We start from the raw sequence: 26444 nt of genomic DNA, 5'->3' as shown, positions 1-26444 counted from the left end.
CCGGGTTAGATTTCGGTCGAGGACGCATACCTTAGGTGCAGGCTTGACCCTAGCCCCAGGTTGGGGTGTGTGTGGGAGGCAACCAACCAACGTGTCTCTCTCCCATCGATGTTTCTCTCGCTGTCCCCCCTCTCCTTTTCCCTCCCTGCCACTCTGTCTAAAAATCAATGGGAAAATATCCTTGGGGGAGGATTGAAAACAAGGAGGGAGAGGGCACTCCTGGGAGAGGCTCCCGGAGGGTGTGGAGTTTGGTGGCACCCACAGGGGTCAATGGATGTTTGCAGCCCAGGCACCCGGCCTCCTGCAGTGCTGCCATTCATGTGGAGAACGGGGCCTCTGCTTCCTGCCCCCCCTCCCATGTCTCAGCTCGGGCTCCCCCTTCCCAGGCAGGAGATCTGGCAGCTGTGGGGGAAGTTGAGGCAGGAGGAGCCCCAGCTGGCGGGCAACCTGGAGGGCTTCCTGGCGCAGATGACCAGCCGCCTGCAGGAGGCCCGGGCTGACAAGGAGTCTCTGGAGCTGACCCTGAGGAAGTGAGTGCTGTGGGTCGCGCCCACTTGTCTGCATGCAGTGGGAGCTTTTTACGTGTTCGCTGAATCCTAATGGGATCCCCTCGGCGGCAGGAGGATGGAGGCCAAGGCCACGCAGGGCCTGGAAGCTGGGATGGGCAGAGAGAGGCTGGAGGAAGGGCTGGCACCGGGGGCTGGGGAGGACAGAGTCGGCCTTTGGTGAGAGTGGGATGCCCCCGTGGCAGCCGACGCCAAGAGCGCCACTCATGTAGGTGGCACTGCATGGGGCGGCCCTGGGGTTGGCATGGGCACAGCTCTGCGGGGGTCTGAGCTATGGAGGCAGGGGATGGGGACAGAGGGGTGTGGGGACAGAGGGGTGTGGGGACAGGTGTGAAGAGATGGGAACCATGTGACAGGGCGAAGGCTCCAGGAGTCAGGGGCGCATGGGTCAGGGGCTGCTACTGGGATAACTGTTTCCAGGGTAACGAGGGTCAGGGGTCCCTGCCCAAGCGAGGCGAGCAGTAGATGGACTCCAAGCCAGGTCCTCTGGCAGCAGCAGGGCCCCGGGGCACTGAGGCGCTGCCCGGTCCCCCTCCCCCCCTCCAGGCGGGACTCTGACCACCAGCGCGAGGTCCAGCGGCTGTACGAGGAGATGGAGCAGCAGATCGGCCGGCAGAAGCAGCAGCTGCAGGCCAAGGTGGGCTCCCAGCGGCCTGCCCTCCCCGGCCCGGACCCCTCTGCTGGCCCAGATGTGAGGCCGGCGCCGCCGGGGTGGGGTGGCAGGAGGTGGCTGGGATGGGTCCTCGCACATCCCTGACCGGGAGATGGGTGAGGAGTACGGGCCTCGCTTTGTCCCCTGGGGCCGGTCCCACTTCCCGGGCCTCGGTTTCCTTGCTGTCACAATCGAGGCCGAGACCCCTTCTGTGGGGACCCTGCGCCCCCGCCCGGGTGGCGGTGAGCCTGGCCAGCGCTCAGACCCTCGCCCAGGGCCTGAGGCCTCTCTCTCCGCAGAGTGAGTCCCGGGACCTGGCCCTCAGCTCCCAGATGCAGGAGGTCCTGGAGGCCAAGGAGCAGGAGGCACAGCGGCTGGTGGAGGGCCAGAGGGAGGTGAGTGCGCGGCCCGGCCGTCTCTGAGCATTCAGACTGGCACCCCGCCTCCTCAGAGAGCGGCCCCCTGGGAAGGCGTGGCGGGCCCTTTTCTGAGGTCAGGCCAGGTAGGGCCATGGGAGCACCGGGACAGGAGCCAGAAGGGGTAGGTTCCAATCCCTGTGGTTCCAAAGCAAATCTGAGGAAATCACTGCTTGCCTGGCCTGAGTTTCTCCACCTGTGCAATGGGACTGGCCACATCTATTGCATCTCCCAGGCTGGTTGTGTAACATCTATTCTGATAAAAGAGTAATATGCTAATTAGACCAGGAGACCTTCCAGATGTCCTTCTGGACAAAGCCATGGTGGTGGGGCCCAGGCAGGCTGACGGGTTGAGGGGGGTGGGGAGGCAGCTGAAGGCTATCAGGCTGGCAGGGGGAAGTTGGGGGCAAGCGGGCTGGCAGGGGGGCAATTGGGGGTGAGCAGGCTGGCAGAGGGGCAGTTGGGGGCAGTCAGGTAGGCAGAGGGGCAGTTAGGGGTGATCAGGCAGGCAGGCAGGTGAGCAGTTAGGAGCCAGCGGTCCCGGATTTTGAGAGGGACGTCCGACTGTTGGTTTAGGGTCAGACATCCCCTGAGGGATCCCAGATTGGAGAGGGTGCAGGATGGGCTGAGGGACACCCCCCTGTGCATGAATTTCGTGCACTGGGCCACTAGGAGGCAATAAATGGAAAGCACTGAGGAGAGGAAATGCAGGGCAAACCCAGGCCTCGCCGCTGGAGAGGCTGGCATCCAGCTCCGTCTCCATCTCTGTGGGCAGCTGAGCGACTTTGGCAGGTTTCTAACCTCCCCGAGCCTTGGTTTCCTCCACAGAGAAGTGGGGCTCGGTTCTTAGAAAACGGCTGTGACGTGTCCGGAGCTTTACCCATCATGGCTGTTCCTGTCTCTGAGTCTGACCTGGCTCTGGGCACAGCACCTGCTGCCCTGACCCTGGGCCGGCAGCCAGTGGCCACTCCCATCTCCTTGTGCCTGAGTCTTTGGTCTGAGACCCTGCCCCCTGTCCCCCTCCCTACTCCCCGTCTCTTCCTCCAACTCCCAACCACCGCCCACAGTAACTCACAGCGGTGGTGACGGGCTCCCGCATCCCTTCGGCTGCTCTCCCCGCTGCCTGGCTGCCCGGCCGCCTGCCTCGCCCTCCCGCTCGGGCTGGTGCCCCAGTGCCCCCGAGGCAGCAGGCCCCTCCCGCCGAGGGAGAAGGCCGGACTTCCATGTGGGGCCATGGTGCTCTGCCCCCCGAAGCTCTGCCCCAGGCCCTTCATCCCGCACCCAGCAGCCAGTTAGGACGCACCCGGACCTGCCAGGCAGGTCTAGGCTCTGAGGACCAGGACAGACACAAGCCTCTGCCCGCGGAGTCATTGTCTAGCCAGGGAGACGGAGGATAAAACCAGCCAGGAAAATCCTAACAGGTCAGATAAGGAAAGTGCGAGGAGGATAAATAAAGCAGGGCCGGGGAACAGAGGGGTTTGGTCGATGAAGACGCTGGAGTAAAGACCTGGAGAAGGGGAGGGTGGGCCATGCGATGTCAGGGAAGAGCAGCTGGGCAGAGGGAATGGAGAGTGCAAAGGCCCTGAGGTAGGCACGTGCTGTGGATGTTTAAGGCACAGCAAGGAGACCCGTGGCTGGGACGGGGACGGGGGTGGGGTGGGGGGGATGGCAGTGGGAGGGGAGGTCAGAGATGTAACAGGGTTGCGGGGGTGTCTGTGCAGGGCCCTGGGCCACTGGAGGGCTTTGCCTCCCACTGCGGGACAAGCAGCTCTCCCTGGGACTGGCTGTGGGCCCCGGAGCTCCCTGCAGACAGGGCGGTGTGGCCTCAGGCAGTGTGTTCCTGCAGCTCCCTGTGCCCCCTCCACCCGGCATTTCCCACGTCCCTCCGCTGGGAGGGCATGGGGCCCGTTGGGAAGGAGGGTCACCCCTCCAGTCCTGCTTTAAGCCGGGCCCTGGGGACCTGGAGCCTGTGCCCCCATGGCCTTGGGGGGCTGCCGGTTGACCTGGAGGGCAGCTGGCTCTGCCCCTCACCCCCCTCCGTCCCCACCTGCAGCTGGAGGCCGAGCTCAGGCGCCTGAGCGGCGCCCAGCGGGAGGCGGGCTCCGAGAAGCAGCAGCTGCGGGAGGCCCAGCGGGCCCTGGCCGCGCGGCTGGAGCAGGTGCAGGGGCAGCTGCAGGCGACCCGGGGCCACCTGAGCTTCGCCAGGAGCCGAGTGTCCTGGCAGGTGGAGGCGGAGCCGAGGCAAGTGGCTGCCCCGGGGGGTGGGGTGGGGACCAGGGCTCCTGGAGGAGGGGGGCTGTCCTCTGGCTGTCACCCCAGCACACGCCCCCCACAAAGCCCACGGCACTGCCAGGCGGATTGTCAAGTCCATTTTCAGACAAGGAAACTGAAGGGCAGGCAGGGGAGAGTCAGTGCCCAACGTCACACCTGGGATTCAGAAACACACTCACTCACTCACTTACTCACACACTCACACTCACTTACACACTCATATACACACTCACACACACTCACACACACTCATACACACACACACATACTCATACACACTCACTCACTCACTTACACACACACTCACACTCACTTACACACTCATACACACTCACTCACTTAAACACACACTCACTCACACTCTCACACACATACTCATACACTCTCACACACACACTCACACACACAAATGCACTTCACACACTCATGCACATTCACGCACACTAATAGACATTCATACATATACACATACACACACTCAAACACACTCTCACACATACATAAACTCACACTAACATACACACTCACACTCACTCGCTCGCACACGCACTAACATATTCACACACACTCATACATTGATATACAATCACACATGCACTCATACACACTCACTCGCACACACACTAACATATTCACACACACTCATACACTCACATTCACTCACTCATGCACTCATACACACTCACACACGTACATACACGCACATTCACACCTACTCACAGGTCTTGTGTGCAACTGAGGCATCAATGAGGTGAGGGCCCAGGCAAGGCTGGGGTGCGGTAGGTGCCCCCTGACTGGAGCCCCCCTTTCCAGCGCGCCCAGAGCAGGTGAGGAGGTGGCTCCGGACCCTCAGGCAGCCTCCGCCGAGGAGGCGCCCCTGCCGGGACTGTTCGGGGACAATGATGACTGGGACCAGCTCCTGAGCGGCTTCAACAGCCCCTGGCACAGGACCCCGCAGCTCCTGTGGAGCCCGCCCGCCACCCCGACCTCCCCCTCCGCCCCCCAGCCCCCACGGGTGGTCAGGCAGATCTCCATCTCAGAGCAGCACCGCCTGCTGTCTGGCCGGGAGCCGTCTCCAGACCCCGATGCGGCCCCCAGGAGCCCCCCGGGGCCGGCTGCCGGGCCCGAGGAGGGGAGCGGAGAGGACGCAGGTGGGCAGGGCGGCAGGGCAGGGCGGCCCGCGGAGCCGCGCAGCGAGCTCCCTCCGGAAGAGCCGGGGCCCGGCCCCGAGAGCCGCTTCTTTGGGGAGCCACTTCTCCCCGAGGCTCCGGCGGGGGCGTCAGGGCGCCTGGTGGCAGCGGCACTCAAAGTGCTTGTTCCTCAGGGGGACGGCCCTCCTCCCCAGGGGACGTCTCCCCCCGCCCAGGCCCCGGCTCGGCCCAGCACACTCTCCCAGACGTCAGACCCAGAGGACAGGGACTCCTGGACTGGGCCTGTCCCAGCCAAGCTGCCCAGGCAGAGGGAGGCCCTGCTCCAGGGCCCTCAGACTGTGGGCTCCACCCCAGGACTGGAGCCCAGAGGGGCCAGAGTCCTCCCGGCTGTGTCCTCCCAGAGATGGGAGGGGGAGGCTGAGGCCCCCTTGTCTGAGCCCTCAGAGGGTCTGTGGGGTGTGACTGAGCCCTCAGAGGGTCTGGAGGGTGAGGTTCCCCTGTCTGAGCCCTCAGAGGGTCTGGAGGGTGTGGCTGAGGCCTCAGAGGGTCTGGAGGGTGAGGCTGAGGCCTCAGAGGGTCTGGGGGGTGTGGCTGAGGCCTCAGAGGGTCTGGGTGGTGTGGCTGAGGTTACCCTCTTTGGGCAGTTACCCTCTTTGAGGTTACCCTCTTTCAGACAAGGTGAGGTTCCCCTGTCTGAGCCCTCAGAGGGTCTGGAGGTTGTGGCTGAGCCCTCAGAGGGTATGAAGGGTGTGGCTGAGCCCTCAGAGGGTATGAAGGGTGTGGCTGAGCCCTCAGAGGGTATGAAGGGTGTGGCTGAGGCCTCAGACGGTCTGGGGGGTGTTGCTGAGGTTACCCTTCTAGAGCAGTTACCCTCTTTGAGGTTACCCTCTTTCAGACAGGGTGAGGATCCCCTGTCTGAGCCCTCAGAGGGTCTTTGGGGTGTGGTTGAGCCCTCAGAGGTTCTGGAGGGTGAGGTTCCCCTGTCTGAGCCCTCAGATGGTCTGGGGGGTGTGCCTGAGCCCTTAGAGGGTCTGGAGGGTGTGTCTGAGGTTACCCTCTTTGGTCAGTTACCCTCTTTGAGGTTACCCTCTTTCAGACAAGGTGAGGTTTCCCTGTCTGAGCCCTCAGAGGGTCTGGAGGGTGTGGCTGAGCCCTCAGAGGGTCTGGGGGGTGTGGCTGAGCCCTCAGAGGGTCTGGAGGGTGTGACTGAGCCCTCAGAGGGTCTGGAGGGTGTGGCTGAGGCCTCAGAGGGTCTGGGGGGTGTGGCTGAGCCCTCAGAGGGTATGAAGTGTGTGGCTGAGGCCTCAGAAGGCCTGTGGGGTGTTGCTGAGGTTACCCTTCTAGAGCAGTTACCCTCTTTGAGGTTACCCTCTTTCAGACAAGGTGAGGTTCCCCTGTCTGAGCCCTCAGAGGGTCTGGGGGGTGTGGCTGAGCCCTCAGAGGGTCTGGAGGGTGTGGCTGAGCCCTCAGAGGGTCTGGAGGGTGTGGCTGAGCCCTCAGAGGGTCTGGAGGGTGAGGTTCCCCTGTCTGAGCCCTCAGAGGGTCTGGGGGGTGTGGCTGAGCCCTCAGAGGGTCTGGGGGGTGTGGCTGAGCCCTCAGAGGGTCTGGAGGGTGTGGCTGAGGCCTCACAGGGTCTGGAGGGTGTGGCTGAGGCCTCACAGGGTCTGGAGGGTGAGGCTGAGCCCTCAGAGGGTCTGGGGGGTGTGGCTGAGGCCTCAGAGGGTCTGGGGTGTGTGGCTGAGGCCTCAGAGGGTCTGGGGGGTGTGGCTGAGGTTACCCTTCTAGAGCAGTTACCCTCTTTGAGGTTACCTTCTTTCAGACAGGGTGAGGATCCCCTATCTGAGCCCTCAGAGGGTCTGGGGGGTGTGGCTGAGGCCTCAGAAGGTCTGGAGGGTGAGGCTGAGCCCTCAGAGGGTCTTGGGGGTGTGGCTGAGGTTCCCATGTCTGAGTCCTCAGAGGGTCTGGAGGGTGTGGCTGAGCCATCAGAGGGTCTGAGGGGTGTTGCTGAGGTTACCGTCTTTGAGCAGTTACCCTCTTTGAGGTTACCCTCTTTCCGACAGGGTGAGGTTTCCCTGTCTGAGCCCTCAGAGGGTCTGGAGGGTGTTGCTGAGCCCTCAGATGGTCTGGGGGGTGTGCCTGATCCCTTAGAGAGTCTGGAGGGTGAGGCTGAGGCCTCAGAGGGTCTGGGGGGTGTGGCTGAGGTTACCCTTCTAGAGCAGTTACCCTCTTTGAGGTTACCCTCTTTCAGACAGGGTGAGGATCCCCTGTCTGAGCCATCAGATGGTCTGGGGGGTGTGCCTGAGCCCTTAGAGGGTCTGGAGGGTGTGGCTGAGGTTACCCTCTTTGGTCAGTTACCCTCTTTGAGGTTACCCTCTTTCAGACAAGGTGAGGTTTCCCTGTCTGAGCCCTCAGAGGGTCTGGGGGGTGTGGCTGAGCCCTCAGAGGGTCTGGGGGGTGTGCCTGAGCCCTCAGAGGGTCTGGAGGGTGTGGCTGAGGCCTCACAGGGTCTGGAGGGTGTGGCTGAGGCCTCACAGGGTCTGGAGGGTGAGGCTGAGCCCTCAGAGGGTCTGGGGGGTGTGGCTGAGGCCTCAGAGGGTCTGGGGGGTGTTGCTGAGGTTACCCTTCTAGAGCAGTTACCCTTTTTGAGGTTACCCTCTTTCAGACAAGGTGAAGTTCCCCTGTCTGAGCCCTCAGATGGTCTGGGGGGTGTGCCTGAGCCCTCAGAGGGTCTGGGGGGTGTGGCTGAGGTTACCCTTCTAGAGCAGTTACCCTCTTTGAGGTTACCCTCTTTCAGACAAGGTGAGGTTTCCCTGTCTGAGCCCTCAGAGGGTCTGGAGGGTGTTGCTGAGCCCTCAGATGGTCTGGGGGGTGTGCCTGACCCCTTAGAGAGTCTGGAGGGTGTGGCTGAGCCCTCAGAGGGTCTGGGGGGTGTGGCTGAGGCCTCAGAGGGTCTGGAGGGTGAGGCTGAGCCCTCAGAGGGTCTGGAGGGTGTGGCTGAGGCCTCACAGGGTCTGGAGGGTGAGGCTGAGCCCTCAGAGGGTCTGGAGGGTGAGGTTCCCCTGTCTAAGCCCTCAGAGGGTCTGGAGGGTGTGGCTGAGGCCTCAGAGGGTCTGGGGTGTGTGGCTGAGCCCTCAGAGGGTCTGGGGGGTGTGGCTGAGCCCTCAGAGGGTATGAAGGGTGTGGCTGAGGCCTCAGAGGGTCTGGGGGGTGTGGCTGAGGTTACCCTCTTTGGGCAGTTACCCTCTTTGAGGTTACCCTCTTTCAGACAGGGTGAGGTTTCCCTGTCTGAGCCCTCAGAGGGTCTGGAGGGTGTTGCTGAGCCCTCAGATGGTCTGGGGGGTGTGCCTGACCCCTTCGAGAGTCTGTGTTGTGGCTGAGCCCTCAGAGGGTTGGAGGGTGTGGCTGAGGCCTCAGAGGGTCTGGAGGGTGAGGCTGAGCCCTCAGAGGATCTGGAGGGTGAGGTTCCCCTGTCTAAGCCCTCAGAGGGTCTGGAGGGTGTGGCTGAGGCCTCACAGGGTCTGGAGGGTGAGGCTGAGCCCTCAGAGGGTCTGGGGGGTGTTGCTGAGGTTACCCTTCTAGAGCAGTTACCCTCTTTGAGGTTACCCTCTTTCAGACAGGGTGAGGATCCCCTGTCTGAGCCATCAGAGGGTCTTTGGGGTGTGGTTGAGCCCTCAGAGGGTCTGGAGGGTGTGGCTGAGCCTCAGAGGGTCTGGAGGGTGTGGCTGAGGCCTCACAGGGTCTGGAGGGTGAGGCTGAGCCCTCAGAGGGTCTGGAGGGTGAGGCTGAGCCCTCAGAGGGTCTGGGGGGTGTGGCTGAGCCCTCAGAGGGTATGAAGGGTGTGGCTGAGGCCTCAGAGGGTCTGGGGGGTGAGGTTCCCCTATCTAAGCCCTCAGAGGGTCTGGAGGGTGTGGCTGAGGCCTCACAGGGTCTGGAGGGTGTGGCTGAGCCCTCAGAGGGTCTGGAGGGTGTGGCTGAGGCCTCAGAGGGTCTGGGGGGTGTGGCTGAGCCCTCAGAGGGTCTGGGGGGTGTGCCTGAGGTTACCCTTCTAGAGCAGTTACCCTCTTTGAGGTTACCCTCTTTCAGACAGGGTGAGGATCCCCTATCTGAGCCCTCAGAGGGTCTGGGGGGTGTGGCTGAGGTTCCCACACAGGGGGTGGCACCGCAGAGTGAGCTGGGCCCGGAAGTGCTGGAGGGCCGTCCTGCGGGGCTGAGGGAAGCTCCTGGCCAGGCCCAGCCTGGCGGGCCGCCTGCCCCCCCACAGCAGAGTCTGGAGGAGGAGCCCGGGAAGGAGAGGAAACAGGGGGGCCGACGCAGGCGAGGCCTCAGTTCAGAGCTGCCGGCTCAGGCTGGGGGCCTGAGGACGGGGCGCTCAGAACTCCCCCAGCCACGCTCCCTGCCCGCCCCTCTCCCAGCTGACACAGCGCAGGCTCCGGCTGCGGCCGAAGGCCCTGCTCCTGGAAGACCATCCCCTCCAAGGGACTCTCCCCCTCTGGGGGCTCAGCCCAAGGGTGGGGCAGGGCCCCAGCCGCCCGAGAACACCCTGCCCAGCACCCTGCCCAGCACGGAAACTGCACTTCAAGCCCAACCCGGGCCGCCACCCACAGCCGAGGGGGAACAAGGCCCCCCACAGCCCCGGGCGCCTCGGGCAGAGGACCGGCCTGAAGACCCAGGAGCAGGCTCCGGGGGCGCTGGGCTGACCCTCGCCCCCGGGGTCCGCACGGGCAGCGAGTCTCCAGCCGACCCCGATCACATCTTCCACGTCATCTTCCTGGGAGACTCCAACGTGGGCAAAACCTCCTTCTTGCACCTGCTGCACCAGAACACCTTCGCCTCGGGGCTGACAGCCACAGTGGGTGAGCGCCCATCCTGGGGCGGGGGGTGCAGGGGGGAGAGGGGGAGGCCCAGGGCTCTGGCCAGCGAGCCGAGCAGGAGCAAAAGCAGGCCGGAGCGAGCACCCTGGGGAGCTGCAGTCTGTCCTGGCCCAGGCCCCGCTCTGGATAACCTATATGGGATACTCGTACCGTTTTACTAATCCTCTCTAATTACAGGTAATTTGCTTTTCCTGCATTGATCTGATTAGCTTTTAATGTGCCACATCAACAAAGCACCCTGCAATTTAGGTGCCAGCGCTGATGGGTGGTGAAAGCTAGAGGGTCCCACCCACATGGCTGGGGGGAAGGCAGGGCCCTGCAGGGTCACCCTGGTTGCATGTGGTCAGGACCAGCCCCTGCAGGTCAGCCAGGCTCTGGGGGCGTTGCCTTGGGCACGTTGAATGTTTTACACAGAAGGTGCTTGTGGCGCTCCGGGAAGCTGGGTGCCTGAGTTCATATCTTGTGCTGCCACTTACTAGCCATAGGAACCTGCACAAGTGACTTAAGCCTCCTGAGCCCCCAAACCCTCATCTGCATAATGGGCACAACAGGGGTGCCGGCTTGCTAGAGCGGTTGTAAGGATGAGCTCTTAGTATGCACCAAGCTCTGAGAATCATGCCTGGCACCTAGTGCTGATCCACACTAGTTATTTGTATTGTTGTTAGTGTGAGTATTTGAGAAGGTCTCATTCAGCGGCTCCTGCCAGTGAGACGTGCCGAAGCACAAAGCTTCTTCTCCCTGGAGGACCAGGATGTGTGGCCACTGAGTGTGGAAGGCCCACGGAAGGCCAGCGTGTGGACCCTCGGGACGAAGAGGGAGTGAGCCCATCTTTGTGTCAGTCAGGGTCACGTGACCGGGATGCGAGGATGATGACAGCCCATTTGCAAGAGAGGCCCAGGACGAGGCCTCGGCTTTTCTCTGCTTACCAATCCCCACCCGGAGCCAGGGAGCGATGCAGTGTCCTGGGAATGGAGACCGATGGCAGGCCTGCAGGACCACCCTTGGTAACCTCCTAAGTCAGTGGTCGGCAAAGTCATCAGTCCACAGAGTCAAATACCAACAGCACAACGATTGAAATTTCTTTTGAGAGCCAAATTTTTTAAACTTAAACTTCTAATGCCACTTTTTCAAAATAGACTCGCCCAGGCTGTGGTATTTTGTGGAAGAGCCACACTCAAGGGGCCACAGAGCTGCATGTGGCTTGCAAACCGCAGTTTGCTGACTAGGGGACTAAGCCAGTGCACCAGGCATCTTACAACAGGCCCTGCTCCCCCCCCCCCCCACATCTAATAACCGACTCTCCCCCCATTATCATGTGCTAAGAGGCTTCCAGAAAACTGAATCAAGAAAAACAGAGACTGATGCCTCAGTGGTCGGCAAACATATGTGGCTCTTTGGCCCCTTGAGCTTTTAGCAAAGGCCAGCTTAGGAGTACCCTAATTAAGTTAATAACAATGTACCTACCTATATAGTTTAAGTTTAAAACATTTGGCTCTTGAAAGAAATTTCAGTCGTTGTACTGTTGATATTTGGCTCTGTTGATTAATGAGTTTGCCGGCCACTGGCTTAGCCGATTTGGCTGAGTGAATAGAGCGTCAGCCCACGATCTTTTCAATTCTGGTCAAGGGCTCATACCTCGGTAGCAGGCTTGATCCTCGACCCTGGTCGGGGTGCATGTGGGAGGCAGCTAATCAATGTGTGTCTCTCACATTGATGTTTCTCTCTCTCTCTGTCTCTCCCCTTCCCTTCCACTCTCTCTAAAAATCAATGGGAAAAATATCCTCAGGTGAGGATTAACAAAAAAATAAAATAAATTAAATAAATTAAAAAAATAAATAAAAGAAGCCCTCTCCATCATCCCCACCCCACCTGCTTTCCTGTGGGAAGCAGGGGTTGGCAGGAAGTTGCACCCCAAAGATCCCAAACTTCCCCCAGATTTCACTTACCTCCATCTTTCCAGAAAGGGTCTGGAGCCATGACTCAGGCAGGGGTGGGGCTGTGAAATTCAACGGGGCCGGGGTTCAGAGAGACCAGAAGCACCTCCCCCTCCCAGGAACTGGGCTAAACCTTGGCCATAGTCATTTACTCTTCCCGGCCGCCCTGCAGGTGTGATGAGAAAGGGAGGCTCAGAGAGTGAGGTGACTTGCTGAGGTCACACAGCAGGTACAGGGGCTGAGGGCGGACAACCCACAGCCCACCAGTCACCCCTGGCTGTCTGGTAGGAGGGAGGATGCATGCTGTAACTGGGATATGAAAAGAGTACCTATCTAATAAAGAGGGAATATGCTAATTGACTGCCACGCCCTCAAAGATGGTGGTGCTCAGCCCCCAAGTGCCCAGGCCCGCCCGAGGCTCAGGTAATCAGGGCTGGCAGGCCGAGGCTTGCGCTGCCGGCAGTGGCAGCAGCAGAGGAGGTGTGATGGGGTCATGGCCTTCCCCTGAGGGCTCCCAGGCTATGAGAGGGGGCAGGCCGGGCTGAGGGACCCCCCTCCAGCTATAAAATAAAACAATGAAACGGGTTTTCCCGAGTGGACTAAGGAGTGCAATGGCTGTGCTCACAGAGGTAAAAATAATGCGAGGTTCCCTGCGTCCGCACGGAGAGCAGCAGGGCAGTGAGCCCCAGGGTTGGGAGGGCGGGAGGTCGGGGAAGCTTCTAGGGAGACCTGGGCCCTTGAGTGTGGATGGGTTTGGGGAGCAGAGGGAAGCAGTGCCACAGGCTCCTGTCCCCTGGGGCAGGGTGGGGCACTTGGCCTGGCCTGGGCTGGCCATCCTGGGCGGTGACTTGAGAGTAGCTAACCCTCTCTGTGTGCCCTAGGAGTGGATTTTCGGGTCAAAAACCTGCTGGTGGACAACAAGTACTACGCGCTGCAGCTCTGGGACACGGCTGGCCAGGAGAGGTAGGCCCTGTCCCCCCTCCACGGTGGCCTGAGCTGAGCTTGGGTGCCGGAGGGGGGGGCGGGTCGGGGAAGGCCCTGCCCTGAGGAGGCCAACGTGGGCCAAAGAGACATCACCCCGGGGAGTCGGGGGCTGGGGAGGAGAGTCGGGGTCCGGGGAGTCGGGGGGCCAGGGAGAGCCCGGTGGATAAGACAGGGAGGCCCGAGGCCCCTGGCTTGGTGGGGCTTCTGTGAGGACACCCCAGCTGGGCCCTCAGGCCGGCGCCCCGTCCCTTTCCTGCAGACGCTGGCCGTTCACTTGCCGGGTGGGGGTGGAGGGTTAGCAGTGATGAGACTTGAAAGCACTGCTCTCTACCCGGAGGTTTCCGTCTAGAAACTCTGGTGACTCAGATGCTGACATCAAAGGGTCCGAGGCTGTTCACAGCAGCGTTTACCTCGCAAAGCACTGGCCACCACCCAAAGCATGGCGTGGCTGGCGGCCAGTGAGGCGGGCCAGGGTCTGCCCACACGATGCAATGCTATGAAGCCACAAAAGCACCGAGGCCCTCACTGTGGCCCGAAGGGAAACTCCTCCGAGGCCTCCTCTGGCTAGAAAAACACGGCCGGGGTCACTGACCACGAGACCTGAGTGCTTTACTCCGTGCCTGTGTGAACGAGGGCCAGGGCCGGTGCGTGTACGCGTGCACAGATACGTGTGTGCACGCACATTTAGGAATATGCACGAAGCACCTCTAGGGAAACATTTAAGAAGCTGGTGGCTCCGGCTGCCGCTGGGGAGGGGGTCGGGCGGCTGCAGAGCGGCGGGGGGAGACTTTCCACGGGGGCCCTTCGGCCCCTTTGGCAATCTGAGCCGTGAGAACTGTCACCTGCTCGCCAATGACCACAGTGTGAGAAGGCAGGCACGTGCACTCTGTCGTGGGAAGCAACGAGAAGCAGGGAACGCTAACCCTCCCTCGTGGCGATGGAGCGGCCGGACCTGGGCCGGCCCTGCAGGCCCGGCTCACACGGCCCCCTGGCAGGTACCACAGCATGACGCGGCACCTGCTCCGGAAGGCCGACGGCGTGGTGCTCATGTATGACGTCACGTCCCAGGAGAGCTTCGCCCACGTGCACTACTGGCTGGACTGTCTCCGGGTGAGCAGGCGGCGGCGGAGGCCGGCCCGGGGCCCGCGGTCAGGAGGGAACTGCATCCTGCCCGCTCTGCCCTCCCCCCGGGATGGCAGACGGTACCACAGACATGCAGGGGCCACCGCTCCCCGCGGGCCTGTGACTGGGTGGCCTGGGAGTGGTACCCGGGAGTCACAACCTCACAGCACAGCCTCCAAAGCAGACGTCTCCCTCTGTCCTACGAGCATTTCTTTTTTTTAATTTTAAAATATATTTTATTGATTTTTTTTTATAGAGAGGAAGGGAGAGGGATAGAGCACTAGAAACATCGATGAGAGAGAAACATCGACCAACTGCCTCCTGCACACCCCCCACCGGGGATGTGCCCGCAACCAAGGCACATGCCCCTGACCGGAATCGAACCCGAGACCCTTCCATCCGCAGGCCAACGCTCTATCCACTGAGCCAAACGGGTTTCGGCTCGATGTCTTCTTAACCCCTGGGGATGAGGCAGTTCTGGTGCCACTCGAGGCGGCACTTCCTCTGTCCACACATCCCTCGGTCTTTCCCTGTGTGCTTAATGGGCACATAGCTGCTGAAATCCTGCAGCGTGTGCCAGCACAGCAGAGGGATGTGAAGTAAGACACGGGGTCTTCTTTCTAGAAGTTCCTAGTGGAAGAGGTGCAGAAGGAGTGAGATAAGGCCATATACAAAGGCAGCTGGGCTCTGGGGTCAGACCGGGCCCATCTATCCCACCCCAAGTCAGTGACAGCCTCTCCAGACTCCCTTTCCGGCTTCTCTCCTGGACTCGTGAGGCTCACGGACACCACAGCTCCCAGCACAGCGCCGTAGACAGCCAGCACTCTGTGAATAAAAGCTGTTATTATTGCTCTTCATGAAACAATTAGGAAAAGAACCCTGTGTCAGCCAGCACTGGGCGGCTGCGCACAGGCAGGCAGAGGGGGGCCTGGGCAGGATCAATCCATGAAGGCTCCCTGGGGGAGGGGGCTTTGAGGTTGGCGTGTTTGCAGGCAGAGAGGAGGCAGCCTCATGGCAGATGGGGGGAATGTCCAGGTGGGGAGGCTGTGGAAGGAGGTGACAGGAAAGGCGGTGTCTGTGGGGGGAGGAGGCATGCTGCCAGCTTCCTGGAGGTCAGGGCCAGGTCGGCCGGGGCCTGGCACGCAGCAGGCACTGGCGGGTGTGCTGAGGGAATGTGCTCTGTGTGCAGGACTCGGGGCCTGACGGAGTGGCCATCCTTCTCTTGGGAAACAAGATGGACTGTGAGGAGGAGCGGCAGGTGTCCACCGAGGCGGGGCGGCAACTGGCCCAGGTGAGCCCTGCGTGTCGGCCTCTCCCCGGCCTGGACCGGGCAGACCGCTCCCTGGGGACAGTGAAAAGGTCCCCCTGGCCTGGCATCCAGGAAGGGCCCCTGGCCCGGCCGGCGTGGCTCAGTGGTTGATCATCTTGATTCCCAATCAAGGCACATGCCCGGGTTGCAGGCTTGATCCCCAGGGGAGCATGCAGGAGGCAGCCAGTCAATGGTTCTCTCTCATCATTGAAGTCTCTCTCTCTCTCTCTCTCTCTCTCTCTCTCTCTCTCTCTCTCTCTCTCTCTCTCTCTCTTCCTCCTTCCCTCCTTCCATCCCTCTCCCTTCCTCTCTGAAATCAATTAAAATTTTTTAATTTTTTTAAAGAGAAGGACCCATGGGTCATTTCTGCCCCTGCCCGGCCAAAGGCCAGGTCAGTGTGGGCAGCAGCCTGGCACCTCTGCCTCCCTCCCACCCCAGCCTCAGACCCAGACCTGAGTGACAGAGGGCCCACACGGAGCCTCTCTGCTGAGTTCGCAGACCCACACCCGGTGTCCCCACCTACGTCAAAAATAGCTTCAGAGCAAAAAGGTTTTAAAAGCTTCACTTAAAATTCCCCCATCGAACCCTAATTTTATCTCTGGCCTCTCATTAGCATAACATTCCTTCTAATTTAATCTATTTTAAGACTCCGATTCTTCCCCAGGAAGATTAACATCAAAAGCCCCGCCACCAGACCGTGGTTACCATTTATTTATGAGTAGAAGCTGACGAAACATCTGGAGAATAGTAAGGAGAAAATAGAAAAATAAAAAGGAGCCACTCCTTGCCCCACCTCTGCCCCAGCCCTGCCCTCGCTCTCCTCTCCGCCTGCCGTGAGCTCACCGCGGTGGCGCCTGCGGGGCGGGAATGTTTTCCTCTGAAAGCAGTAGCTCATCCCGGTGACACAGTAATTCCTCCTCTAGCCATTTATCCCAAAAGCAGCATAAATAACAGTCCCTGGAAATAGCGTGACGAGCCCCGTGCACAATGTGTAATCAGACATGTTTACGCAGACGTGTTTATAAGGAAGGCACCGGGCAGCGGGGTAGTTAGATCGTGGAGTTCCCGGGAGAGGCCGACGCTGGCCTGGGGAACCCCGCCTGGGGAACGGGGACGGGTGCGGAGGAATGTAAAGTCGGAAGAGCAGCTGCAGAGCTGGGCACAGATCGGGTCCACCCTATGAGGCTGCTGGAATCTGAGTGCTTGGAGCCTATAAAACAGCAGCTTCCTTGGCTTAATCTAATGGCTAAACGGCATCTAGGCCCCCCCCCCCATTAAAGGGTTCTATAAAACAATGGAAATATATATGCCAACAGGAGTGGTTTATATTGTGTACTTTTTTAATGCTGTCTTTTCTAATATTCCCCCCCATTAAATACGATTGAAATGAACAACATAACGAATGGTTTAAAAGCATCGCAGACATTTCTCCAGGGTGGCACTGACACCGCCCCGCCAGGGGGCAGGGGCGGCGGGGACTTGGGCCATGCGGAGATGGGCTGCCTCGCCCCGTGGTCGGCCTCGGAACCTGCTGGCGGGACTCGGGCCGGGCCGGGCCGTGGTGGCTGGCTGCCTGCCGGACCCCAGGTCTCCCCCACGGCACCCACCCGTCTGTCTGCCCGCAGGAGCTGGGGCTGTCCTTCGGGGAGTGCAGCGCGGCCCTGGGCCACAACATCCTGGAGCCCATGGTGAGCCTGGCCAGGTGAGTGCCCGCCCCCACCCTGAGCCCCCGGCCTGGAGGACAAGCACCCAGGAAGTCACAGGGCTGCCCAGCGTGGAGAGCTGCCAGTTCCACCAGCCCCTTCCACCAGCCCATCTGGGCTCGGAGCCTCAGTTTACTCATGGCAAAGTGTTCCCAACCCTCTAGTGACTCCTGCAGGATTTATAATACAGTGCTATGCCTCACAACATCCTGCATTACACACACACACACACACACACACACACACACACACACGGGCGCACGCACGTGCACGCACACACATACACACGCGCGTGCACGTACGTACACACATGCACACACATACGTACACACATTCACACATGCGTGCACACGAAGACACACGCGCAGGCACACCTGCATGCGCACACTAAACTTCAGCCCCTCAGAGGGCCTCCCTGACCACCCCCTCCCCCAACTATGCGGGATCTCAAGTTTCTGTCCTTCAAAGCGTTGGGGTACAATTTATAATTATTCGTCTGTTTTCCTGCTGCCAGCTGCCTCCTCCCGGCCCCAGGCTGTAGATCCTGGGGGCATGGCTCTGTTTGTTTTGTTTGGCCCCTCCCCCTCCCCCTGGGACCAGGCAAACACTAGGTGCTCAATAACCGAATGAAGAGTCAGAGCAGGAGAATCAGACCTGCTGACCTCAGGCTCCTTCTCTGTGAAGTGACGGCAGAGACTGGCTCGTCTGTAAGCCGTCAGCCATGCTCTCCTCTGGCAGAAACTGCTCCCGGCTCCCCTGAGCTTTAGGACGGGAGCCCCCAGAACCTGAGCCCGCTGCCCCCACGGCTTCCTCGGCCACTCAGCCCTCCGCTCTGTGATTTAGCAAAGGGCCCAGAACACAGTAAATATATATCATGCTGTTGTTTTTAAACACATTTTTATTGATTTCAGAGAGGAAGGGAGTGGGGCAGAGAGAGAGAAACATCAATGATCGGCTGTAAACATGCTGTGAATGGGTGAATGAATGAACGAATGAGTGAATGAACTCGAACGGGAATCTTTTACCTTCCCCATCCCCAAGCTTTCTCTTCACACGGAGGGATCCTACCCCTTTTTCTGCTGGCAAACCTTGGCCCACTGCTGGGTCTCAGCCCAGACACTGACTCCCTCCTCTCTCCTCCCTCCTCCCTCCTCTCTCACCCCCAGCGCAGACACTGTCTCCCTCCTCCCTCCTCCCTCACCTCCAGCCAAACACTCCCTCCTCCCTCTTCCCTCCTCCCTCACCCCCTGGACCTGGTGTGAAGTCCTCTGGGTGCTTCGCTATCCTGGGTCCTGATCCACCGTCTCCTCTGCCTCCCTCGCTGCCCCAGGCCAGCACGCTCTGGCTTCACGGTCACATCGGAGGCCCTGGCACCGGGCCTGGCACGTAGCAGGCTGGACAGAACGCCAGAAAAGAGACGGAACCCACCGTCTCTGCGGCCCCGTTTTTTGGTGCCCGTGGCGTGTAGGGCGGGGCAGAGCAGGGAGGAGAGAGGCAGCTCGGGGCCCAGCTCTCCTGTCCCCCGGCTGCACCCCGGGGAGCTGAGAGTGAGGCTGACGCCTGTGGTCGTGCAGGTCACTCAAGAGGCAGGAGGACCTGCTGAAGGGCGCCCTGGTGGAGGTGGCCCCCGAGAGGCCGCCGAAGAAAGCTGGCTGCTGCTCCTGACCGCCGGCCTGGCTCGGGGACGGCCTCCTGGCTCGCCCGCCTGGACAGCAGCGCCGGAGGCCCCGCTCGGCAGACCCGGAGAATCCTCCCGGTCAGGGCTCGGACCCAGGGCCGGGGCCGCGCTAACGCTGCGCTTTGCTCCCCGAAGAAGGACTTTGCTGAGCGAATAACCCTCGGGGTGGGGGAAAGGAAAAGCCTAGAGAAACCACGTAAGGCAAACACGCCACAGTGTGAGCCACCGTCTCCGGGCAGTGGAATGGCAGGGTGGATGTGGCGGTGTTTTTCTCTTTCACACATTTGTCCTTTTGGGTCTTCTGCGATGACGGGTGCTCCCATAGAGCCGGAAATAAAAACGTGTGCTGAGGGGAAGACGCTGTTCCAGGGTCTTGCTTTGGTGCTGATTCCCAGCCGGCATCGCTGTGACCGACACAGTCCTCTGCTCGCCAAAGCCGCCCGCTGTCCGCTGTCCGCCGGGAAAGGCCGTGGCCTTGCTGCGTTCACAGAGCTGTCTGGGAGCTCGGCGTTTCCTCCAGAAGCACGGATTCCTGGGGAGAGCCTTGTCCTCTGGTCCCTGACCGACCCCGGCATTTCCTGAGCCCCAGGCCCTCCCACAAGCTCTGCCTCGAAGGGGCCACGTTTGGGATCCCGCCCCCGCCCAAGGCCAGTGCCCCCTGGTGCAGCCCTCAGCCCCAGGCGTCAGTCTCTGGGTGCCCCGGAGGCACAGCTGGGGGTGAGGGGGGGCAGGGAGCCGCTGGGAGCCTGGGCGTGGCTGGGTAGAGCTGCTGTGGGAGTTCCCAGTCTCACCACTGGCTCCAGCGGTCCCACCCGGGTGGGACAACCTCCTGCAGAACGATTGCTGCCCATGTTCTGCTCCTCGCCTGGTGACCACAGCCATGCTCACCGAGCTGGGCCCTTTGCTATCCGTTGGGTGAATTCCTCAGCTGAATCAGAGGAAACCCCAGCTTCACAGCAAGACAAGCACAGACACCTAGAGAGACAGCGGCACCAAGAGAGGAGAAAGCGGAGAGTGGGAGACGGCGGCCGGCGGGCGCCTTCCTGCCGTTGATCACCGCCTCCGCCTGCCCCATCCCGCCGCTCCATTCTGACAGGGAGGCCCCAGGCCAGTCTCTGAGGCACCGAAGCCGGAGCCAGGCGACACGTGGCCAGGGGCGAGGTGGAGAAATTCAGGCATCAGAAGCTGCCAAGCTGGGACCAGATGCCCCTAATAGACCTCGTTTGACCTCTGGCCTGTGTGCAGGCTGATTCCGCAGCCCAGCCTGTCCTGTCACCAGCCCTGGCTGATCCTGTCCCCGCAGTGTCTCCTCCTCTGAGTCAGCCCTCGACCTGCCACTCAGAGCAGTCCCCAGGCTGTGGTGCTCAGAGCAAGACACACAGAAAGCTGGGGTGCTGTGAGGGGTGCCTGGCCCTGCACGGGGGTGGGGCGAGTCCTGCTCTTGCTAATGGCTCCTTCTCTGGGGTCCAGGGTGCTGGTAGGCAGTGGCATCTGTCCTAAGGGTCAGAGTCAGGGAGGCAGGCAGGGAGTGACTCCTGAGGGGCCAGGAGAGCAGGCAGGGCCCTGTCCTTTGGGGGACCCAGTGCACAAGTGGCCCGGGCCTGCCCCTTCTCTCTCTGCTCTGCCCCGGCTCAGGCAGCTGCTAGAATAGGGGTGTCGAACTCAATCAGAGAAGGGGCCAAAATCTAAAATCCAGCCTAAATCGCCGGCCGAATGGTTTACTGAACAGTCATAAACTGTCATTGTGATGGAAACGCAGCGGAGTGCAGTGATGACAGCGCGGTGCGGGCCACATTGCAAGGCCTGGCGGGACGGATTTGGCCCGCGGGCCTTGTGTTTGACACATGTGTGCTAGAAGGTGCCAGAAGGGTCTGCACTCGTGCCCAGAACCCCCTTGGCTTCCTCTGCTGAGTCCAGCTTCCGTGCAGAGCACGCTGTGGAGGGCCCGGCCTCCGGGGTCACAGGGTCCACATCAGTGGCAGAGCCCAGCAGCCCCGGAGCAGCACGAGGCAGCGGGCAGCAGCAGAAGGGACTCCAGGGAGACTGCAGAGTGGACTCCCGGGCAAGCGGTGAGTTCTCAGCACATGCCAGCCACGGGGGCTCAGGTCACCTGCCAGCCACGGGGGCTCAGGTCACCTGCCAGCCACGGGGGCTCAGGTCACCTGCCAGCCACGGGGGCTCAGGTCACCTGCCAGCCACGGGGGCTCAGGTCACCTGCCAGCCACGGGGGCTCAGGTCACGTGCCAGCCACGGGGGCTCAGGTCACATGCCAGCCACGGGGGCTCAGGTCACGTGCCAGCCACGGGGGCTCAGGTCACAGCGTGGCTTGAGGCTGATTGAGAAGAGAGGGGTGAGCCCCTGCCCCTGTGGCTCAGTTGGCTGAGCATCGTCCCAGTCACCGAAGGGTTGCTGGTTCGATTCCCAGTCAGGGCGCATGTGGAAGGCAACCAATCAATGCTTCTTTCTCGCAATGTTCCTCTCTCTCTTTCTCCCTTCCCCTCTCTCTAAAACTCAATAAAATAAATTTTAAAAAAATAAATAAAAGGAGGGTGGGACCAGGCAGGGTCTTCAGCCGGCTCTGCAGGGGCTCGGGGATCCTCGGCCCTGGCTCTGAGCCAGCTGGAGAGGGCCTCCAGTCCTGTCCCCAACGTAGGGGGAAAGGGGGCGGACTGGAATGAGGACCCCACTGCGCCGGGTCCCCAGCACCTGGCCCAGGGTTAGCACTCAGGAAATACTCATTTGTTGAGATACGGGCTGGACTCTCCCCACTGCAGGCCGGAGGGCATCCATCCTCCCCTCAAGGCAGCAGGGGGCGACACCAGCCGTGCGCTGACTCTGGGTCTGCACCCTGTCTCCCAGGCTGCGTCCTCCCAATCAGGTGCCCCCTGCCCTCGGCCTGAGGGTGGAGTGGGGGCGAGGAGGGAGGTAACGGCTGGGATGCAGCCCTTCCCACCCTGCAAACTGTAGGCTCTAAGTGGCCGCCAAACCCCGACCAATAAATCATGTCTCTGGGGGTGGGACCCGTGCATTACCTTTTCAAACGCCTCCAGTGACTCCACAGTGCAGACAAATTTGGGAAAAGTGGTCAGGACTTGTGTCTCCTTTTCAAAGCCTGTGGCACCCACTTTCATACATGAATCTCAAGTTAAAATCTCCTGTTTCAAGGTCAAGGTCTTTTTGCTCAAAGAAGAAAGCATGCATCTTCTCCATCTTCATCTCCACCTCCACCTCCACCTCCACCTGCACCTCCACTCCACCTCCATCTCCATCCATGATATTTATCTAACAGATTCCATTTGTACTCAGTGAAGAAATTTTAGAAATAAGAAATTAAAAAGGAAAAAAATGAAAATTACCTGGATCTCGCCCTTTAACGACAGTGACTGTTGACATCGTTTTGTTTTCTTTATTTCCTCACTTCTTACAGTTGAGGAAACCGAGGTAGAGAAACATTAGGTTTCTCCCAAGGTCCTGGATCTACCAGGTAGCAGAGCCGGGATTGGAACCCCGGCCTTGGCAGAGCCCGTCCCAGCAGGTTGCTGTGAGGCCTGAAGGGGATAATCCCCGTCCGGGGCGTCTCCTGTACGAAGGGGTCTGCGGAAAGATTGGGCTCCAGAGGGGAAAGAAGGGGGCGGCCCTCCGGCTGCTTTCTATGCGCCCTTATGTGTCTGGAGCGGAAGAGAGCCCGATGCCATGTCACTGCCCGGCCAACAGCTACACCTGAGTGACTGCTTTGTCCGGCTCTTTGGCCTCAGCCTGCCGGTGGGGCTGCCGGCCAATGGGCTCATGCTGCTGATGGTGGGTCGGAGCCCAGGTCTGCCTATCAGACCCTGCCTGCTCCTCACCCCGACTAACAGCCTCCCCTCCTCTGCCTGCCCTCCCCCAGCTGTCACACAATAACCTCCTGGCCCAGCGAGGGAACACAAATAGTCAGCCACGGCGCCATGAGTCTGGGCCTGTGGATTTCTGAGTGCCCTGCGTTCTTCTCCGTAGTTCTCCTTTCTGCGTGGCTGGGGAAGGGGCCCCTTCGAGGCCCTTCCTTCTCTGCAGAGCAAACAGAGGCCTCCATCTCTCCTCCTCCAAATCTACACGCTCTCTCTGGCCTCCTGGGAGCAGGCTCAGGCTTGTGTGTTGGCCTGGGAACCAGGAATATTGTCTCCACTGAAATTCCCAGACAGCTTGGTCTGCTTGGTAATAGTGCTACAGCAAAGCGCACACACACACACACACACACACACACACACGTACACACACGCACGCACACTGACTCCACGGTCAAACACTGGGTTGAACCAAGAAAACTGGTCTCTTTGCTGCAGGACTTATCAGAGCCTTGAATGCCCTAACGGCCACTTGGCTTTTCTAAGAGGCGCTCAGAGCTGGCAGTTCCCTAAAACCCGTGCCAGGGAACTGGTGTGCCAGGGAACACACCCTGGGAAAGAACCCGGGGCGGAGTCACCATGTGGAGCACAATAAAGAGGCTCTCGCACCCCGAGGCTGTGGCTCCGAGCCTGGTTCCTCCTGCCAGGTGGGCATTCCTCCACAGCGCCCCAGAGGAGGTAAAATGGGCGCTGGCCGTGGGAACGCCCCTCTTCCCGAGCCGTGCCCGTGCCCGGTTCCCACTCCAGCACATAGGAATGCACGTCCGAGGGGCAGCTAATCACAGGGACGGCCAGGGTGAGCTCCTTTACTACGAGATCCTAAGAACTCAATAAGTCCCAAACGTTGGTCGAATCAGTACCAAATTTCTGTGATGTGCAGATCGGGATGGCTCCGGGAGGCCTAATCTGAGAGCACACCAGGCCCCGATGGCCTCAGTGACTTCCATGTGGAGCGGGACAAGGAGGAAAGGGTCTGTTTGTAGCCACAGCGCAGCGGGTCCTGGTCCGGCTCATGCTCCACGTGTGCATAGCTACCTGTCCCTCGTCTGGCCACACCCTAACCCTGGGAGGGAGGAGTGGTGGGAGGAGCAGTAGCCATCGTGGCTCATGGCCTGTGAGTTGCCCGCAGACCCTGGCCCCACCCACTGGCTTGGCCAGGGGTGGGGGGGTCCCCAGGGAGTAGGAGGTCCTTGCCCACTGCTCCAGAGCAAGGGCAGCGCCCTGAGGATGCAATAGTGTAGGGGTGTCGAACTCAATCAGAGAAGGGGCCAAAATCTAAAATCCATCCTAAATCGTGGGCCGAATGGTTTACTGAACAGTCATAAACTGTCATTGTGATGGAAACGCAGCGGAGTGCAGTGATGACAGCACGGTGCGGGCCACATTGCAAGGCCTGGCGGGACGAATTTGGCCCGCGGGCCTTGTGTTTGACACATGTGCAATAGTGTGAGCCAGGCTCTCCGCCTCCGAGAGGGGCCTGGCACCAATGCTCAGCCAACGCTTGCTGAAAGGTGAGTGAGTGAATGATCAAGTGCAATAAAGTGACCCACTTGTTCTACTTACTCATTTTTTAAAAATATATATTTTATTGATTTTGTACAGAGAGAGAGAGAGAGATAGAGAGCCAGAAACATCGATGAGGGAGAATCATCGATCAGCTGCCTCCTGCACACTCCGCACTGGGGATGTGCCCGCAACCAAGGTACATGCCCTTGACCGGAATCGAACCTGGGACCTTTCAGTCCACAGGCTGATGCTCTATCCACTGAGCCAAACCGGTTCCAGCTACTTACTTATTTTTAAGGTAGCTCTACGATTTGGGGAAAGGGGACATGTTAACGTCTAAATAAATTCCTCGTTGTTGTTTGTTTGTTTTTCCCACTCGTTTTAGACAACAATCTGATCGTGTTACCTCGTTCTCCTCCAATGAGCCACACTGAGGCCTTGCCATGAGCCTGGGTTCCTCAGCTCCCTGACCTGAGCCCCCACACCAGCCCTTCTCCCTGCAGCTCCTCCCACACGGGCCTCCTGCTGTCCTCCAAGCACACCAAGCACGCCCACCCCAGGGCCTTTGCACTGCTGCTCCCTTTACGTGGAGCGCTCCTGCCTCCCTCTCTCATTTCCTTAGGACTCATTCCAACGGCACCTCCTCAGAGAGGCCCTCACGGACTACTTCACCTAAACTATTACCCTGGCCCTAGCTGGTGTGGCTCAGTGGATAGAGCGTGTGGACTGAAGGGTCCTGGGTTCGATTCCGGTCAAGGGCATGTACCTAGGTTGCAGATCCAAGCCCTGGCCCTCGTCAGGGCGCATGCAGGAGTCAACCAGTCGATGTGTCCCTCTCACATTGATGTTTCTCTCTGTGTCTCCCCCTCTCTTCTACTCTCTCTAAAAATCAACAGAAAAATATCCCCAGGTGAGGATTCATAAAATAAAAAATAAATAAAAGATCATCCTGTTAATCTCTCCTCTTATTCTCTCAAAATGTTTGTAACTTACCACCACCTGGAATTACGCTGTTTGCTTTGTGTTTATGTGCTTGCTGCGTTTTCCTGTCCTGTCTGCGTCTGTGGTGAACTCCATGTGGGGACGGGGTCTGTGACTGGCTCACTGCCACATCCCAGTGCTCAGCACAGACCCTGGCACACACTTGTGGCTAATAAATCCTTGTTGAACAAAAGAAGGAAAGAGAGAGAGAGAGACGAGAACCTGGGCTCTGCCAAGCAGCAGCCTCTGTGCTATTTGTCCCGGGAGAAAGAAAAACAAGGAGCTTTTATAGTAAAAGAACCAAATTTACTTCAGTTTAAGGCAAATTCCACACAGAGACTCTCAGACACAGGCACGGGACCAGACGGCGTAGAAACTCCACCATCATGCATGACGGGAAGGGCGTTCGGCGGGCTGAGGAGCCCCATGCGGCAGAGGGACTGGCATGCATGGCCTGCTCCCGGGTGTGGAAAGGCCGGGCCGCGGGTGTGCCCAGGGGTGAGATCACCTTCCTCGCCTTTCCCACGGCCGGGGCCGGGGCCGGGGCAGGGCAGGGGCTTAGAGGGCAGAGCCCGAGGATGGAACAGGGACCCTGGGGCCAAGACGGCCTGGAGCAGGAGGTGGCGTGGGGGAGGGTGGGATGGGGATGCTGGCATGGGATGGATGGACTCTCAGGGCCTCAGGGCAGAAAGTAACCCCGAGACAATCTGGTCGACCCTCCTGCTTTACAGATGTGGATACCAAGGCTCCCCCAGTAGGCCCTGGCTCCTGTCTGTGGGGGGAAGGGCCGTGTGGGAGTGCGGGGCTGGGCTGCTCCTGGCCCAGGCCTCTAGGTGGGCGGCAGAGGAGTGGGCACCAAGGACCCTGGCGGCCTCTGGGGGGAGGTGGGGTGCCTGGAGCTCGGAGTCCACCGGGGCCATGGGCCCCCTGGCCAGGGAGAGGCGGTGGCTCTGTGTCTAGAGCCAGTGCCGTGCTGGGCTGGGTGGGGGGGGGCACGGAGAAGACCTGGTGCCTGGAAAGCCTCCATGGCTGGCCCATCGGGCGGCCTGCGGGCCACAGCACAGCCGCCCCTTCACGGAGCCGCGGGGTCCACACGGCCAGGCCTCCTGCCAACCGTCCGCCTCCTGGGGCTCACGGGCACAGGGACAGGGTAGGTGCTGGGGTGGGGGTCGGGGCTGGGGAGCTGAGTGGACGGCACAGGAGGAGGGAGGGCGAGGGGGCCCGAGGGAGGGAGGCCCCGCCCAGGCTTCAGCGCCCCAGGGGAGCGGCGGGGACTGTCCAGGGTGCTGAGGGGACCCATCGGCCTGATTGCTAACACCCCCATGGCTGGGCTAGACCCAGGTGCCAGGGGAGGAGGAGAGGAGCGGGGCTGGAGCCCGCCTCTCCCACCCGCACCCCCGCTCCCTGGGGAGGCCAGGA

General features: G+C 60.5%; 1 protein-coding gene across 1 annotated transcript in view; it reads left to right on the top strand.

Moving 5' to 3' along the window:
• The window catches only part of RAB44 (RAB44, member RAS oncogene family), a 29922-nt gene extending 10892 nt beyond the window's left edge, over positions 1 to 19030 (top strand). The window contains exons 4-15 of the mRNA XM_036414435.2: positions 387 to 530; positions 1113 to 1203; positions 1518 to 1613; positions 3688 to 3875; positions 4719 to 5445; positions 6508 to 6573; positions 9228 to 9909; positions 12743 to 12824; positions 13841 to 13955; positions 15157 to 15258; positions 16902 to 16978; positions 18554 to 19030. Coding sequence (XP_036270328.1) covers positions 387 to 530; positions 1113 to 1203; positions 1518 to 1613; positions 3688 to 3875; positions 4719 to 5445; positions 6508 to 6573; positions 9228 to 9909; positions 12743 to 12824; positions 13841 to 13955; positions 15157 to 15258; positions 16902 to 16978; positions 18554 to 18644 — 2461 coding nt within the window. The 3' untranslated portion in view covers positions 18645 to 19030. The remainder of the gene's footprint in view (positions 1 to 386; positions 531 to 1112; positions 1204 to 1517; positions 1614 to 3687; positions 3876 to 4718; positions 5446 to 6507; positions 6574 to 9227; positions 9910 to 12742; positions 12825 to 13840; positions 13956 to 15156; positions 15259 to 16901; positions 16979 to 18553) is intronic.
• Positions 19031 to 26444: the final 7414 nt, after the last annotated feature.

The sequence above is a fragment of the Pipistrellus kuhlii genome, unplaced genomic scaffold, assembly GCF_014108245.1.
Source record: "Pipistrellus kuhlii isolate mPipKuh1 unplaced genomic scaffold, mPipKuh1.p scaffold_m20_p_5, whole genome shotgun sequence".
Classification (NCBI taxonomy): domain Eukaryota; kingdom Metazoa; phylum Chordata; class Mammalia; order Chiroptera; family Vespertilionidae; genus Pipistrellus; species Pipistrellus kuhlii.
The sequence above is the reverse complement of the archived record's forward strand: the minus strand, read 5'-3'. Positions and strand labels throughout refer to the sequence as shown.